Consider the following 18,002-nt stretch of genomic DNA (forward strand, 5'->3'; position numbering starts at 1 on the left):
ACCTATTTCTTTTCTCCTCTGCCCTCTCCCCTGTCAACCACCTGTTTGTTCTCTATACCTATGATTCTGTTTTTGTTTAGTTGTGTTTGTTCCTTTGTTTTTTTAGATTACACTATAAGTGAAATCATACAGTATTTGTTTTTCTCTGTCTGGCTTATTTCATTTAGAATAATACTTTCTAAGTCCATCCATGTTGTCACAAATGGCAAGATTTCATTCTTTTTTGTGGCTAATATTCCATTATATATATAACAAATCTTCTTTATCCATTCATCTATGGACAGGAACTTAGGTTGCTTCAATATCTTGGCTATTGTAAATAATGCTGCAATGAACACTGGGGTGCATATATCTTTTCAAATTAATGTTTTTGCTTTCGTCAGATATATACCCAGGAGTAGAACTGCTGGATTGTATGGTAGTTTCCACCAACAGTGTACCACAGTTCCCTTTTCTCCATATCCTCACCAACACTTATTATTTGTTGTCTTTTTAATGATGGCCATTCTGACAGGTGTGAGGTGATAGCTCACTGTGGTTCTGATTTGCATTTCCCTGGTGATTAGTGATGTTGAGCATCTTTTCATGTGCCTGTTGGCCATCTGTATGTCTTCTCTGGAAAAATGTCTATTCAGGTCCTCTGCCCATTTTTTAATTGGGTTGTTTGGTTTTCCTGATGTTGAGTTATATGAGTTCCTTGTATATTTTGGATATTAACCCCTTGTCAGATAAATCATTTGCAAATTTCTTCTCCCATTCAGTAGGTAGCCTTTTCGTTTTGTTGGAAGTTTCATTTGTGTTTTGTTGACGTTTCCTCCGCTGTGCAAAAGTTTTTAGTTTGATGTAGTCTTATTTGTTTATTTTTGCTTTTGTTTCCCTTGCCTGAGACATATTCAAAAAAAATATTGTTAAGACCAGTGTCAAAGAATGTTCTGCCTGTGTTTTCTTCTAGAAGTTTTATGGTTTCAAGTCTTACATTTAAGTTTTTAATCCATTTTGAGTTTATTTTATTTATTTTTTATTGAAGTATAGTTGATTTATAATGTGTTAATTACTGCTATACAGCAAAGTGATTCAGTTATACATATATATATATATTCTTTCTTTATGTTCTTTTCCATTATGGTTTATCATAGGATATTGAATATAGTCCTCTGTGCTCTACAGTAGGACCTTGTTGTTTATCTAGTCTATACATAAAAGCTTACATCTGCTAACCCAAACTTCCACTCCATCCCTTCCCCATTCCCCTTCCCCTTGGCAACCACCAGTCTGTTTTCTATGTCCATAATTCTGTTTCTGTTTCGTAGATAGGTTTATTTGTGTCATATTTTAGATTCCACATATAAGTGATATCATATGGTATTCGTCTTTCTCTTTCTGACTTACTTCACTTAGTATGATAGTCTCTAGTTGCATCCATGTTGCTGCAAATGGCATTTTTCTGTTCTTTTTTATGGCTGAGTAGTATTACATTGTATATATGTACCACATATTCTTTTTTTTTTTTTCTTTTTTTTTTTTTTTTCTTTTTGGCTGTGTTGGGTCTTCGGTTCGTGCGAGGGCTTTCTCCAGTTGCGGCAAGCGGGGGCCACTCTTCATCGCGGTGCGGGGACCACTCTTCATCGCGGTGCGCGGGCCTTTCTCTATCGCGGCCCCTCCCGTTGCGGGGCACAGGCTCCAGACACGCAGGCTCAGCAATTGTGGCTCACGGGCCCAGCTGCTCCGTGGCATGTGGGATCTTCCCAGACCAGGGCTCGAACCCGTGTCCCCTGCATTAGCAGGCAGATTCCCAACCACTGCGCCACCAGGGAAGCCCCCACATATTCTTTATCCATTTGTCTGTCAGTGGACATTTAGGTTGTTTCCATGTCTTGGTTATTGTGAATAGTGCTGCTGTGAACATAGGGGCGCATGTATCTTTTTGAATCACAGTTTTTTCTGGATATATGCCCAGGAGTGGGATTGCTGGATTATATGGTAATTCTATTTTTAGTTTTCTGAGGAACCTCTATACTGTTTTCCACAGTGGCTGCACCAACTTACATTCCCACCAACAGTGTATGAGAGTTCCCTTTTCTCCACACCCTCTCCAGCATTTGTTATTTGTAGACTTTTAAATGATGGCCATTCTGACTGGTGTGAGGTGATACCTCATTTTAGTTTTGATTTGTGTTTCTCTGATAATTAGTGATGTTGAGCATCCTTTCTTGTGCCTGTTGGCCATCTGTATGTCTTCTTTGGAGAAATGTCTCTTTAGGTCTTCTGCCCATTTTTGGATTGGGTTGTTTGTTTTCTTGTTGTTGAGTTGTATGAGCTGCTTGTATATTTTGGAAATTAAGCCCTTGTCGTTCGCATCTTTTGCAAATATTTTCTCCCATTCTGTAGGTTGTTTCTTCATTTTGTTTATGGTTTCCTTTGCTGTGCAAAAGCTTGTAAGTTTGACTAGTTCTCATTTGTTTATTTTTGGTTTTATTTCTATTGCCTTGGGAGACTGACCTAAGAAAACATTGGTACAATTTATGTCAGAGAATGTTTTGCCTATGTACTCTTCTAGGAGTTTTATGGTGTTCTGTCTTATGTTTAAGTCTTTAAGCCATTTTGAGTTTATTTTTAGATATGGTGAAAGAAAGTAATCCAGTTTGATTCTTTTGCATGTAGCTGTCCAGTTTTCCCAACACCATTTTTTGAAGAGGCTTTTTCTCATTGTATATTCTTCCTCCTTTGTCATAAATTAATTGCCATTACAGAGGCTTATTTTGAGGACATTTGGGTGATTCTACTATCACATGACCTTCCTTGCTAAAAACTGATCAGTTTCCCTGGTCAGAGCCCAGACATCTTGCCTGTTTGCTCTCTTGGGCTAAATTCTTTATCTTCTTGGGTCAGGTCATGCCTCAAAGATTTTGTCCTCCACTCCCCTCTTGTTAGTTTTAATTGTAGTGTTCTAGATGCTGATCATTAATTACCAAAATCTGCAGGAAAAAATCCTGGTTGCTCCTTCCTGGGCCCTCTGCTGTATTTCACTCAGACTTCCAAGGTCCAGTCTGGGAGGCTCACCCCTCTCTGTGTGTAAAACTGGACCACTTGTCATGTCCGCCTATAAGAGTAAAAGTATAGCCAAAACCAACATCCCAGGACCCCCACTCAGGGAACAAGAGATGAGGGGAGAGGGAAAGGCAGTTAGATCTGGCACAATAATGAATTCTGACTGACTTTCTCCTTCCCATCATCTAAACAGCAATAAGTGGCCGGCTGTTTCTTTAATTGAATCTTTTTTTCCAACCCTGGCAAAGGCAAAGCAAATTAGCAATAGCAATGTCTGTTAAAGCAGAAACAAAGGTAGAGATGGAAGTGGAAAGGAAGATTTGATTACATGGGGAAAGTACCTTTTTTTTTTTTTCTTCCAAACCGTGTAGGTGATCCCTGAGATGGGAAAATGTACAATAAAATATATCTATTACTTTCTTGTAAAAGTGCCTCTATCAGCTAACCTGTCAATAAAATAAGGGTCATTCTCCTTGAAAATTTGACTAAGCTCCTATTGAAGTGTAAAGAAGTAGCCACAATGGTTTATCTTTAATTGATGTACCCATGGGAATTTTTGGTTTCTATGAAATTTCAGTGTACCAGAACTAACGACTATGTGTCTGTTGTCTAAGAGAATGGACTGTATCTCCAAATGGCTGAATAGGATTGTCCTAATATTCTTAAAGCAAAACACCTCCAAAATCTGACTTTATAGTCATTGGCAGTAAGTGTAGACTGGCTTTTATCGAGTGCTATGAAATTTACATGGACGAGGGTAAGACAGGAGAACTATCTGAGTGTGAATATTGGAGGGCTGGTGATTAGTGTGAAAAATATTTGTAAGGTTACTGTAAAGGCCATGTTCACAAGATTGTATCTGCAGTTTAAATGCCTCCTCTGGTATTGATCTTCTTTCTGACAAAATTTTGGAAGAGAAGGACAAATTTAAGAAAGTTAACGACGGCAGTTTAATCTATCTCAAGTTGATCCAGTAGTGATCTATCCGTGGAAATATATTTGTGAACAATATAGGCATCCCCAAAGAAACCAAATGAAGTCTTGGACTGGCATGAGAGTCAGATTATGAGGTGCATTCCTCCAGCAAGGAAGGACTGAGGGTTGGACTGAAGCATGCTTGCAGTTTACTCGGAGCTCACCTGCGGGGGTAACGTCAGCTTGGGCCTCAGCCTCAGACAGACATGTGAAGGAGTGGACTCTGGTGGAGAACTGGGAGTCACAGGGGTTGGGTTTCAGCAGTAATTACTTACTAGCTGTTTCCTCTTGGGCCTTCATTTATTTCTGAGTGTCACAGGTAAAATGGGGAAAATAAAACCAATCTCGTCGAGTTGTTATAAGAATCACAAAGAGTCACATGTGATAAAGGATATAGAGAAAATTTTTATAATATATAATACATGGTATGTAGATTAAATATTTTAGTCTCTACATTATATTCTTGTAAAGGCTATTATTCTCTTTGCTCTAAATCTTCTCTTCTTCTCTTTCTGCAGGACAGTCTGTCTAAAGCTCATCTCTCCACCAATATTCAGGGTCCTCGCTTTTCTCCTTCCTACCAGATAAGTCCTGACTCCTGCACGTCCATCTTCAGTCATCAGTTTTCCCTCTGTCTCCAAGGCTTCTGTCCATCTCCTGCACTTATGTTCAGACACCTCCCAACCTGACCCTAACATCCTTTTTTTTTTTTTCACATAAAGGTTTTAATCATTTTAAGTTGCGTATCACTGTAGGATATTTGCTCTTTGACTTGTTACTAGGCATTTAAACTGTATCCTAACATCCTTTTTTTTCTTTCAACTCTGGAAATAATGTATATGAAAGCTCTGCTATTGTTAATGGTTCTCATAACCTACATGATAAAATCCCTACTTCAGCCTGAAAATCTGACCTAAACTACTTAGACAATTTTTTCTTCCACTACATTTGCTCAAGCAACTGGTCTGTTTATTGTTCCCCATACATTTCACACAACCCTCCCTCTGTCCTTTGCTTGTGCCATTTCTCCTGCAAGGAGTACCCTTTGCCCTCCTTCCCCTCAACTGAAATGTGCTGGTTAAGTCAGCTAGTCTCCTTGAAGCTTTCATGCCCCTTCCCTTGGTGAGCCACATGCCCCTATGAAATAGCTATAGTAACGTTCACCCTCCAAGAATAATTTTTATCTATTAAAGAAAGTGCTCAGCTATACACTTACAGGTTGTGAACAAGGAGCTGTCTTCTTATTCAGTAGGTCTAGAAAAGGTAGACCAATCTGTAGAAAACCAGAGGTTACCCTTTTTTTATTTTTACGTTTTTCTTCCATCAAGTTAAAATTGAATACAGTCAGTGAAAGTCTCAGTGCAACTAGGAGTAGCAACTCTTACTTTTTTCCCTTTAAATTGTTAAACTTCCTTTTTTTTCCTAAAGGAAGAAGATCCTAAAAATGCAATGAGTAAAGAGCGACAGGCATCTTCAATAAAATCAAAACTGTTGAGACTGCAAAAAGATATTGAAAAAGCCTCACGAGACCAGGAAGGTGTGTAATTATCTCTTTGACTGACCTGGTAAGGGAAAGTATTCTACTCGGAGGTTTCTTTCAGAGTTAGGGTGATTCTGCTTTTGCTGACTGGTGCAGAGATCATCTCATTTAAAAGACCAAATATCAAACCTAATTTGTGTGAATAAAGAAAAATGAAAAAGCAAGGAGAGAGCAAAAAAAATTGAAAATGACATTCTGGTCTGTGAGATCGATACAAGTACTCTACCACCATTTCCAGAAGTGTAGCATTTTACAGTGTTCCTGAAATTGGCTGATATGAGGGACAATTCGTTTGGTTTAAAACATAGTAAACCTCCTATGTACAAGGCTTTTCATTTTCTTGTGTTTATTTATTTCCCCCATAATATTTTATTTTATTCTATTGGGGGTGCTAATAGGTTGTTTTTAAATTTTTTTAATCTATATAAATTTTTTTTTATTGAAGTATAATTGACGTACAACACTATATTAGTTCTAGGTGCACAACATAATGATTCAGCATGAATGATCACCACTTGTTTGTTTCTTTTTAAATTAACTTCCTGAATGATGTGAAAGTCATTCAAATTAAATCCTATATTTAGAGGTTAGGTATGTGAGAATGTGACGCAGCTCTAAAGTGTTACGGGTAATAAAAACAACTCCACTTTTATGATCCTGATATGTAGAGCTTATTTTATGTGGACCAGAGAACGCTGTTGCAATGTAATACTTGATAGGAAATCCAAGAGAGCAAAATGTTTAGAAATGTAAATATCAGCAGAGAGCTTAACATGGGGGTAAATGTTAGGAATCCACCACGGAATGGGTCAACAAGGAGGATGCAAAAGCTCATCTTGAAAAATAACAATCAAGACTCCTTAAGCACCAGCATTTCTCGAATCCCATTAAACGAAGGTACAGGTCACCCATTCAGTAAAATTTAGTAACAACTACACACAGAAACAGCCCCAGCCATTTGGCAAATGCTCCCGGCATCACTTCTGGGCTCAGGCTCCCTCCAAGTATAACCACCTGCCAGTTGTGTCCCACTAGGACCAGAGGAACAGTGACTGACAGCCTTATTTCACTTTCAGGCCTGGAACGAATGCTGAAAGCATACTCCAGCCACTCCTCCTTCTCAGACACAGAGAGCCAAAAAAGCACAGCAGCCTTAATGGACGAGGTAAACATTTGCAGAGTGCAGTTTCCTAGATTTAAGGATGAAGTAGCTATTTTGGGAATGCTTGTTTTCTGGACCATTTGACCTCTGTTTGCCTTTCCTTTCTCATGACATAGAACAGTCTAGTCGGAGAGCTTGTACGCTCAGCTCCTTGACAAGTGGTTTGAGGAATCTGGAAAAATCCAGCTACTTAGAAATGTTTGATTTAGTGTCCTCCGGGGGGGGGGAAGTGCCTAAAATAGAATTTCCCCAAATAGAATCATTCAATTAAGGTCTGAAGACCATATGTACTTTACCCCAGTTAACAGATGTGACCAAAAACACAGGGTCTGCATTCAGAGAGGCCTGCATCTAGCTCTGCCTTTTACAGGGACCTGGGACAAGTTTAGTTTTCTCATCTTTAAAGTGGGGGTGTTGCTACCTAAGGGGTTTTGTGAGGATGATGAATTATTTAGAAAATGCTAGCACAGGGCACAGAGGAGAATTGAAATCCTGGTAGTTATCACTGAGATGCTGTTTTCCATTCATCCTTGAGCTCACATCAGGGTCTTCCGAGTATAACAGGGGAAAGGAGAGATATGGCCGCACAGAAGGAAGATGGCCGACTGGGGAGTGAGGCAAGAGCTTCCAGGGAAACAAGGGAAAAAACTTCAGAGGCCAAGGTTGTTTTGAAGGAAGGGGACATACTGTCAGTGGAGGGCAGGGAGAGGCACCTCCGGGCCTTTTTGCTGAAAGGCTGGACCGCGGCAGCCCCGAGACATTTGTTGGGATTGGTGGGCAATGCAGCCTCTTCAGAAGAACCCACATTATAAGGGCAGTTAGTAAAGGCCCATGAATTTTAAACAGGAATAAAAGGGAACAGATACTATGACCTGTGTGTACAAGATACAGGGTTTCTGCTGTGATTGGAGAGGAAGTTGACTGCGGTTAATCTGAGAAGAATTCAGGAAGAGATCAAATTTTTATCAGTGTTTTGAAGGATCCAGGAAGCTGAACCAGCTTTCCTTACCTTGCACGTAGCCTAAACAACTCTCTTGTAAAAGTAGGTACCTAATAATTCTGTCCAAGTGAGCAATTTCAATAGTTCTTTGGTAAAAGTAGACAGATGCAGCCAGGTACAGTTTATCTGTTTTTTTAGCAGTGGCTTCCTTTAATGGAGGTGGTGTTGCAGAAATAAACCTGACACTTTCTGTGAAAAGACAGGCCTGAATTCTGTTCACTTGGGAACAGAGGTCTAATATCCTTGCAGTGACATATGGCTACAATTTTTATAAAATTATAAAACAGACTGTTAGACATTTTCTGTGACAGCATAAAATGTTTAGTTAATTAATTCGATGTAAATGATATTTACCAAAAGAAAGTCATATGGAGCATTTTATGATGGCATTAAGATTTAAGTTTATTTCTTTGGGTTCTTGCATAAAATTTTGTCATTGACATAGAACACATTATTAAGATCATCTTCGTACACAACTGGCCTGATTCACACAGTGGAGGATGCAAGATGGGAGATGATCTGACCGCTGAATTTATGGTGTTTATGATCTAGTGATGGAGCAAATAAGAACCTTCAAATAGTAGGTGCCAAATATCCATGTAATTCGGTCACGCACCTCTGCCTCTAATGGAAGGAAACTCGTGACAGTGGTAGACTGATTTTATGTTACGCAGAGAAGGTTTCTTGCAGGGAGAAGCTCTGTTTCACAGAAATTCTTCCTAATTCATTGGCTCTTGGTCCTTGAAGTGCTCTATTTGAAGCAAGAATGTTGGCAAGCCATATTCTCTGAGAAGTTGTTGTGGAAACTGGAGGTATTTAGAGCAGATATTGTCTTTGGATACCGGAAGCAGCACCACAGAGCAGAGAGACTTGATCTGTGATGCTCTCAAGTGCAGACTAGATCTAAGGCTAGGAGCTATGGGGGAGCTTTTGATTTCATCCTAGCTGAGCCTGCCCACCATGCAGTGGATTGTTCCAAGGATTAGAGCCCTTCCCCATCGACTGGAGGTGTTTGGTCCATGGCTGTGACCCCCTGGCTGGGATGTTAGGATTAGGAACCCCCAGGCTGGAGGTGTGGAAAAGGGAGAGACAATGGTGAGGAGAAGATTGGATAAGCAGACCCCTTCCAATATTTAGATTCTGTGATTTGATTTACAACTTGACAGAGAAGTCATTAGAAAGTTTCTAGCTCAAGGTCAAATCAGAACAGGAGAGACTAGGAGAATAGCTTTAGTTTCAGTCTTTATTTTTATATTCAAATACCCCAGAATATGGTTTCTAGTTTCCAGAAGTGTTACTGCAGACTTTCCGGGTAATATAAGACCTCACCTCTTCAAGAAACAATAATATCAACATCAACAACAAAACCCTGACTCACATCATTTTAGTTTGATTCTATTGATAAGAGTTCACTTCTGTTCTTTATGTTAAGTGCCCATGGTACCTCTGCCTTTCTTCAAAGCCTTCTGAAAGCCTACCTTCTGCCATCAACACTTATTATTCTCTACCTCATTCCTCAGCAGAAATTCGAGTAAAGCGATTCATTGCCACAAAATGCTGAGTAATATACCTATCAAGGTTTCTGGTTTACCTCATTTACAAGGGTCTAGAATGCGACACACTCAACAACTAAGGCTTTCCTCTAGACTGCTTAAAGTGTCCATTGTTTTTCTCTCTTCAGCATTTTCTGCATATGAGTTGCAAATGAGTTGAATGTGTATTTTTCTGGACCTCTTTGTCATTTTGGAAGTTATCCTGATATCCCTTTACCCACCCAGTTGTGCCTCAAAATTTTCTAGAAGTTTACTCATATGGTCAAATGATGTATCCACAGAATAACTTGAAACTAAACCTTTTGCAAGCAAACGCCTATAAACTGTCATCCGTCTTAGCAGAACTTGAGCAAAGACCTCAACCCAACCATGTCTGTAGTAACTCCATCTTCAAGTGGAAAGAAAGGGTAAGCATTTAAGAGGTTGGCTATAATTTCTTGACTGGGCTTGCTGGGTGGAATGGCTTAAAGCAGCAACAGGCCAAAAAAACTGTTACGAATTATATATGCCATATGCTCAAATCCCCAGTTGCACAATTTTAAGATAGATTTATTTAATTATTTTTTGAGCACAGTAACAAGAGCTAAACACAAATGAATACATGCTTTGTATTCATATGTAAATTAATGAGTTAAAAACACTTTGGGTTCCTTCTTCCTTCTCATTCTTCTCACTTTATCCTTTGAACGTGCTGTTATAGTAAAATTTCTATTAAATCAAAATCTTAGTATTCATACAGACCTAAATTGTAAGATTTTGTGATATGCAGTAGTCTCATCCATTTAACATAGTACATAATGTAGATAATGCTTGTGCACAATTTAAAAAATTCACACACATGAATTTTCCCAGTGTTACACTCTAGGAATTAATGAGCATGTGAATATACACGGGTAGCTGTTTTCCATTTCCTACAAGAAGAGGGAGCTGTAACCACCTTGTGATGAAGGGACAGTTTTCTTTCTAAGAGACTCAAGCTCTAAAAGGGTCTCAGTCATTTACACAGAGTCATGATCATTTCACTTGCTTTAAAACCAAGTTGAATTTGTGGAAGTAATGCTGTAAATGTTACTATTTGGCCTAGGGGTACAGGTCAGAATTGCAAATACAGGCTATAAAATATAGTAATTGTCTAATTCTGAAAATATTAAGGTCTCAGAAACAAGAACGTGCTAGAGTAGGGTTTAGGAATGTATCGAATTTTTTCTTTATACCCTCCTCCCAACAATTGAAAAACAAATTCCTGAGGAAAACAGCTGCAGAATAGTTACTTTTCGCAAATACTTTTGATGACAATGTTGTTAAAAATGACTTTTTTTTTTTTTTAACTATTCAAACAGCAGCAGACACATAGTTCTGTAAAAATATCTCGGCCTTTTCTGACAAAGAGATTAGAGAATGTTGTGAGCAGGTCATCTTCTGGTGGGCAGAGAATTCCAAGTTCTTCATCTACAGGTAATCTCATGCCCAGAATAATCTGGGGCTGGGTCCTATCAGTAAAGCATATTGCCAAAATTATATTTTATTTTCAGAGCCACATTGACATAAATCAGCTCAAAGAAATTTATGTTTCAATTAGGACTGATTAATTTGTTAAAATGTGTAGCTTTTAACTACAAGCTAAAATGTAGTTAGCTTGTGTGCAAGCCTAACTGTGCAAACGTCATCCAAAAGGTGGGAAGGACTCAAGAAGATTGGAGGGTTGGGAAAAGAATTCTCTAATATGAGAAGGTACCTCCAGTCACTGGCGTCCATGTTATTCAGACAGCCTGCAATTTGCTGCCCACACACTCAGCCTGGGAACACTGGGAGGACTCTACAGCTTTCTCTCCACAGCCTCCTCCAAACTGCCATGCAAATCCCCACCTCTTTTCAGGAAACACGGTGATCCCAAGGCCTACCCGCCCCCTGTGTTCAGCCACCTGACTTTAGTCATTTTCCATCCACACCCCACTGCCTTCTACCTTTCAACACACACACACACACACACACACACACACACACACACACACACACACACATGCAAGCACCTGTCATTATCCGTCACTGTTCAACTATAGTTACCATAACATTGACTCTCTAGGTTCTTGATTAGAATTTGGCAAAAAAGTTTCAATCCAACCCAGGCCATTGTAGTCCACCTGGTATGTTAAAGACTCGTGGTTGCATCGTTTGAGAAACAGTTCCCTAAGTACCTGGGGACGATGGAGGAAGCGCCTGCTCCAAGTGTCTCCTATCTATTCCTGATTGGCAAAACTGGTGCTGGTTTTCCAAAACATGAATACAGTTACCACACAGCTTAGCTAACGGATGTTGATTAAGTTCACGTGGGAAACAATTTAAAATTGTCATCATTATTATTACTACTACAGTAACTTTTTGCCCAGACTTACTTTCTATGTTAGAGCTTTTGATTATGTAATATACACAGTTCATCCACATAGTGTGTACATCAGAAATGGTTACTGAATCAAAGAATGAATGTTACGTACAATTATAAACTTTCCTTTTGGGAAGATTTCAATATATTTAAGCTGTGCACTACGCGGCTGAAAAACTACACCACTTCCCACCACGTTCATCTTGCCTACTGACCCAGCATTAGTCATTATAACTTGATCCAACTTTCAGCCTCCGGTGTGACCCAGCTCGGCAATGGTCTTTGCAAGGCCTTGTATTCTTTTCAAGCCAGGCAAGATGATGAATTGAATTTGGAAAAAGGTAAGCATCATTCTCAAATAGTTGAATTGCCTTCCCATGTTGAAATTTTTAACTTGAATAAAACTCTTGTCTTAGCCTTAAAAGTTATTACCAGGTCATGCATTCATAGCCTGGCTGTTATCAGACTAAGTTCAAATCTATTATTTGACTGACTACTTATTCTTTGGTTTCTCCTTCCCTCTTTGATGTTTGCTGAAGAACAAAGATAAATAAATAAATAATTGCAGCTTGTCTTAAAAACAAGGATATGTATTACTATATGTATTACTCTCAACCAAATGGGTATCTTATATATATATTAATTTTTTATCAAAGTATAATTGATTTGCAATATGTTATTTTCAGGTGTATGGCATGGTGGTTCAGTTACATATATATGTATATATTTATGTGTGTATATATGTATAGATATATATACACATGTATATAAGTATACATGTATATATATACACACACATACGTGTTCTTTTTCAGATTCTTTTCCATTATAGGCTATTACAAGATATTGAATATAATTCCCTGTGCTATACAGTAGGTCCTTGTTGTTTATCTCTTTTATATATAGTAGTGTGTATATGTTAATCCCAAATTCCTAATTTATCCCACCCCCCTTCCCCTTCGGTAACCATAAAATTGTTTTCTATGGAAAAAAAAAAAGTTATTACCAGGTCAAAGCAGTTCAGGTTTTTAATCTCCCTTCTTAGAAGATAAAGATAAAGCACATCAAAAAGAAAGCTCGCATGATAAGAATAGCTAACACGTATTTGGTGTTTACTAGGTGCCAGACATTGCTGCAAACACATTGTCCAATTTAATATTCCTAAAAAACCGTTTGAGGTTGGTATTATTTATGCCCATTTTATGACTGAGGCACAGAAAGGTTAAGTACTTTGGCTAAAGTCACCAGAAGTAGTGGCACAGGATTTGGACTCAGAAACTCAGTCACGCTCTTAATCACAGTGCTCCATTGGGGTAGAATGTCAGTAATGGAACGTTATCAGAGAGGTAGCCCCACCTTTTTCCTTTTCAGAAAGTTACTCATACAAGAATGTGAAGTGACTTCCTCTCATGGCTTAGTCTAAGTGCCAGTTCTAGAATCCGGGTCAAAGGACTCCCAGCTTAATATTTCTCCCACTTCTCTCTCAAAAAAGGGTTTTACGACCAATTAAATGAATCAGACCTGCTTCTTTGTGTCACAGATTTTTGTTTAACATGGAAAGGTTATTATATAATGGATGGTGTAGACCCCACGATTATTAAACAAGAAAAAGTCACCAGCCTCAACTTTCTCTGTGTGTCCAATTAGCAACCACATTTGGATGTTAAGCTAAGGCAGGGATCTGGAAATGAAATGGTTAGTGAGAAAGAATTGTGTCATAGGAGAAAATTTATAATCCATGACCAGGACATGGTGCCCAGAACCAACAGAAAGTTGAGATGGATTTTGCAGCCAAACAACAGGGATACCACGTATTTGCTATTGGTTCATAGGTGCTTCCTTTTCAGTTTGCCAGAGTTCTCCAGGCAGTTACTTTTCCTTGTAGCTCAGACATAAGTAAAGACAAGAAAAAAGGAAAGTAGACTCTCTCCTGCATGCATCTTAAATCAATGTTGCCTTTAATTTAAAAGTTTTAAGTGTTATAGAAGTCAGTTCGTTACTCATCATGACATCCTAAGGCTACCTACACCAGTGAGTAAATGAAATGCAGTATTCCCACCTTCCATATGAATTAAAATACATTTCCCAGATGCCACCTAGAACCCAGGGTCCTGAGTCTGAGTTACATAGTTAACACAAGTTGATCATCTTGTCTTCAGTTCTCTGTTGGTTGCAAAGCCTACTTATACATTATATCCTAAGTGGGTTCTTTAAATGGAACGAGACGTTCGTTGGAGGCTTAGGGAAGCTGGCGATAAAATTTTAAGTTATTCGTTTGAATTCCGATAGTAGGCTGTGTAAGTCTACTGACCTGAGAGAACTCATTAGACGGAGACCTTAGACTGAGAATGATCTCCTGCAAGAATAAATAGTGATGTGACTGACTAAGGAGAGGTAGAAGGGGGATTAACGGTCTCCTTTGCCTTAGAAAGAAAATTACTGGGGAGAAGAATGAAAGAAAGAAAGACTGAAAATGACCTCATGATGATGCTAAAGATCAAGTAGCTCTTGGATCCTGAAGGAAGTGGATATTTCCACTTTAATGTACAGGAAGCAGCCAGAGAGAAAGGACTCTCTCTTACAAGACAGGGAATAATGTGTTTTTTTTCTTTTTAATAGAGAATTAGAGAAGAGCCATGGGTTTCCTAGGAATTCTGTTTATTTGAATCACTGCTTTAAAGGAGTATTGTCCTCAAGTTGATATTCTATTCAAATTATCTACATTGTTGAATGGGGAGTTATATTGTCATGCAAAGCTGTGAGCTGGAACTTTGGACTCTGAAGCTGGCTCATATAATGGAGAGAAGCTGCCTTGATCTAAAGAAAAGTCTGGTAGCTGAGACATACTCTCAGTAGTCAACATACCAAACTATTTTGGCCAACATGAGGAACCCTTAAAGCACAGACACCAAGAAAGAGTTTGGGGATGACCCATCACCTCTATCCAAAGTGAGCCAGGCAGCACGAGGACACAGGCTCCAAAGCGATTTTGTTTTCAATCAAACTATTTTATGGCATAACTTGTTGTCCATTACCTTAGTCTTTTTAATATTCTCTGCATTCTGCCTGCTTCGTGCAGAGGTGGTCAAAAATTTTGCTTCATCTGAATCACATGCAGAAAAATGCTGCTACCAAGTAACTCCTTGAAAGCAGGATCTCCTTAAAAACTATCTTACTGATCAGGCTCGGGCACGTGCTTAAGTGCAGAAACCCACTTGTCTAACTGTATGTGCATTTTCACAGGTGACATTGTGACTATACACAAGAAGAAAGATGAAGGATGGTGGTTTGGTTCTTTAAAGGGAAAAAAAGGCCATTTTCCTGCTGCTTATGTGGAGGAACTCCCTTCAACTGCCGGGGCCACAACTTCACAAGCATAAGCAAGATTCTGAAGGCATCGCCTTACACTCTGTAAATTATACAATGTGGTGCAAATAAAGGCGAAAGCTGTGATCTTCTGTCTTTCTAACTGGGTGATGGGGTCCTACCTGCATGTCACAGCGCTTTGCACTTAGTTCTTTGAAACAGAGTCAGAAGATTGAGAGTAAAAGGAGGTGGGAAAGAGGCCTGATGGCTCCTAGAGTTTTCTAAGAGACCCTAGAGATAACCTAATACAGCCTCTGCTCACAGAGAGAGAGAAGACTGAGTCCAGGGCAGTTCAGCCTGAAGTCAGATAGTCTTCTGGTAGCACAACAGAGATTAGGACACAGATGTCTTTTTTCCTGGGGTCTTGGGTGGAAATAGCCACAGCAGGCCCACCAGAGGTAAAGCAGTGTCAGGGAGATGGGGAAGAATACAGATCAAGTCCAAGAAGAAGAGCTTAGCAGAGACAGGCAGGCAAGGAACCAGTGAGATGATAGACCCAGGTTAAGGACGTTAGAATAAAGGATCAGGAGCCAAGGCAAAGAGGCGGCGTGGTCGGAAGAGAGGGTGGTAGACGAGGACCATATACCAGGCAGAGGATTTCCGGGTAGAATGGAGTACCATCCTGAGCCAATGACCTTCTGAGGTACCCTCTACCCACAACCAGAACTGCTCTTAGAGTGAGGTCAAGTGTGAGCCAGAGATGGCTGGGGATCAGAGGATAAGAGCAAGGCAGAGAGGAAAACGTTAGGAAGGAGACAGTGCCAGAAACTTTATGCCTCCTTGCCCAGTTGGAAACTTCATACACCAATTCAGAAACCAGGAATTCTGCACTTCCCTTCCAGGTCATGATGAAAGGAATACCCTAAGCAACTTCCTAGTGAAAGACACTTTAAGTGCTAATGAGTTTCTAGTTTGGGTGGAAAGTTCTAGAAACTAGCTTTTACTGTCCAAGTGGAAAATTTAGAGAGATTTATGCTGCTTCCCCAAATGTCCTATAACGGGAAAAGGTTGTGAATGAGAGAGCAGACCCCAAACGCTTCCCAAGGGGAACATTTTAGAATGAAGAGAAGTGGTACAGCAGCATCTTCCAGAAAATGACCCAAGTCAGTCTGGAGACCACACTCTCCATTGAATGGAAGGTCAAGGTATTGATGATACATGTGGGCAGATTTACTTTTGTGCCAAATAGACAGTCTGGCATTAAAGGAGTAATTAAAACCCATTCTATTACTCTCCTGCCCCCTACCTCTGTTTATTTTTTTTTAACTTGTCAAATTTTATATTTTCACAAAGGAAATTTTCAAACCAAGGTACATATAATTTTTTATACTCTGCACCATTACACTCCTATAGCAGGATATAACTAACAAACACATAGAGATATTTATAGATACAGATATCAGACCCGAAGGAGCTCAAGTAAAATTTGTTATGTGAGACATAACTTACAGCCTAGAAGAACAGATCAGAAGTTTTAACGTCATCCTTAATGGTGTATTAATGAAGACTTTCCACACGTAGAAAGTAGGCTGAATAATAGGCCATTAGACCATGAACAGAGATTTTGAATTTATATTTTCTCTTCATTTGACTTCTTTCCATTAAGCCTTGATGGATAAAAAATTGTATAGAAATTGACTGTAGCCTACACTCGATCATTTGTATAGAGAAAGTGATGATAATGGTAGTTGGGCCCTGAAACTCTTTGGAAGTAATTTTCAAAGAAAGGGGCCTCTCTTTCTTCATAAAGCAGTTTTACTTTGTAAAGACATAAATGGTTTTCCTGGTTTAAAATGTTGCTGCAAATCCTTTTTGCATCTGTGATATGTAATTTTTAAACTTCAAAGAAATACTATAGTCTTAAACCAAATAAAAATACAAATATTGTTGGGGATAACAGACTTGGATATCTTCTTAGAAGGGCAAGAACTTTCTGGCAGGACAGGCATGGATGCTACTCCTTAGATTTAGGTAAAAATTAAGTGCATATTGGGAAGACTAATGATGTGCCCAAGTCTTCCACAGAGAATAAAATAATTTTTAATATGAATACTTTTAAACTTCTAGTTGGGCTTTCATAATTATATTCCACTAGGCAGTTTTCATATGTCAGGAAGTTTTTAGCAACATTAACAACCTGAAATACAGGCAGTAGAGGTCTGAGCCAGATTTTCACTAAAAATATCAAAAGCATTACTCTTGTCTTCTTTCAGGTAGAATAAAAGCTTACTATCCATTATCCTGTCAACCAGAAAGATCAGTTTCTTTTTTTTTTGCATTTTCAATTACTCATAATAATTAATATTCACAATGAATATTATGATCCATTTGGATCCATCAAAAAGTAATATGATATTCAGTTTAGGTTAAAGTAAATTTTATTGTACAGTATCATAAGGCTTTAACTGATTAGTAATTCGAGCATAATGTAACTTTGTTCCAGCTTCCAAGAAAAAGTCTCTCCTCCCCCAAAGTCTTGATGGCCTTGGGGGTAATCAGCCTAATTTGGAGAATCAAAATAACAACACATTCCATTGTCTGTGGCAATGTTAATAGGAAAAATGTCTAACCCAGGGAAGATGGGCCTGGGGGCAGGGGATCACGAGAAGGTGGGATTTTGAAGGGTGAATAGAAGTTACCATACAGAGTGGTTGGGGCAGTATCACTCTGTCACTTCAATACTAAAAAGACAATGAGCCCTTTTCCTCAAAGAGTCCTTAGTCTCTCTTCTGAAAGGGAAACAGATGGGTAAACACAATATACTGTGATAAGTGCTATAATAGGAGTATATCAAGAAGGTTATGAGAACATTTAGGAGGGGCATTAATTAGGATCAAGGAAGTCGGGGAAAGTCCAAACTGAGCAGGAGTCAGGCAAGTGAGAAGGGTGAGGTGAACGCTATGGGCAGATAAGAAAGTGCTGCATGTAACCCCTGGAAAATACACATGTAAAAAACTGATTACATACGAGGCCGCAAA

The 18,002-nt window shown here is 39.0% G+C and overlaps 1 protein-coding gene across 5 annotated transcripts in view; it reads left to right on the plus strand.

Annotated features, from left to right (window-relative positions):
- NOSTRIN (nitric oxide synthase trafficking) overlaps positions 1–15,111 on the plus strand; it is a 57,860-nt gene extending 42,749 nt beyond the window's left edge. For 3 of the 5 annotated variants that reach the window (XM_007183223.2, XM_057551477.1, XM_057551476.1), the window contains 6 exons: positions 5,452–5,560; positions 6,640–6,728; positions 9,560–9,685; positions 10,619–10,733; positions 11,910–11,999; positions 14,902–15,111. In XM_007183223.2, the coding sequence (XP_007183285.2) occupies positions 5,452–5,560; positions 6,640–6,728; positions 9,560–9,685; positions 10,619–10,733; positions 11,910–11,999; positions 14,902–15,038 (666 nt within the window). In that variant the 3' untranslated portion in view covers positions 15,039–15,111. The remainder of the gene's footprint in view (positions 1–5,451; positions 5,561–6,639; positions 6,729–9,559; positions 9,686–10,618; positions 10,734–11,909; positions 12,000–14,901) is intronic. The other 2 variants (XM_057551474.1, XM_057551475.1) reach the window with 2 other exon arrangements.
- Positions 15,112–18,002: the final 2,891 nt, after the last annotated feature.

The sequence above is a fragment of the Balaenoptera acutorostrata genome, chromosome 8 (assembly GCF_949987535.1).
Source record: "Balaenoptera acutorostrata chromosome 8, mBalAcu1.1, whole genome shotgun sequence".
Classification (NCBI taxonomy): Eukaryota; Metazoa; Chordata; class Mammalia; order Artiodactyla; family Balaenopteridae; genus Balaenoptera; species Balaenoptera acutorostrata.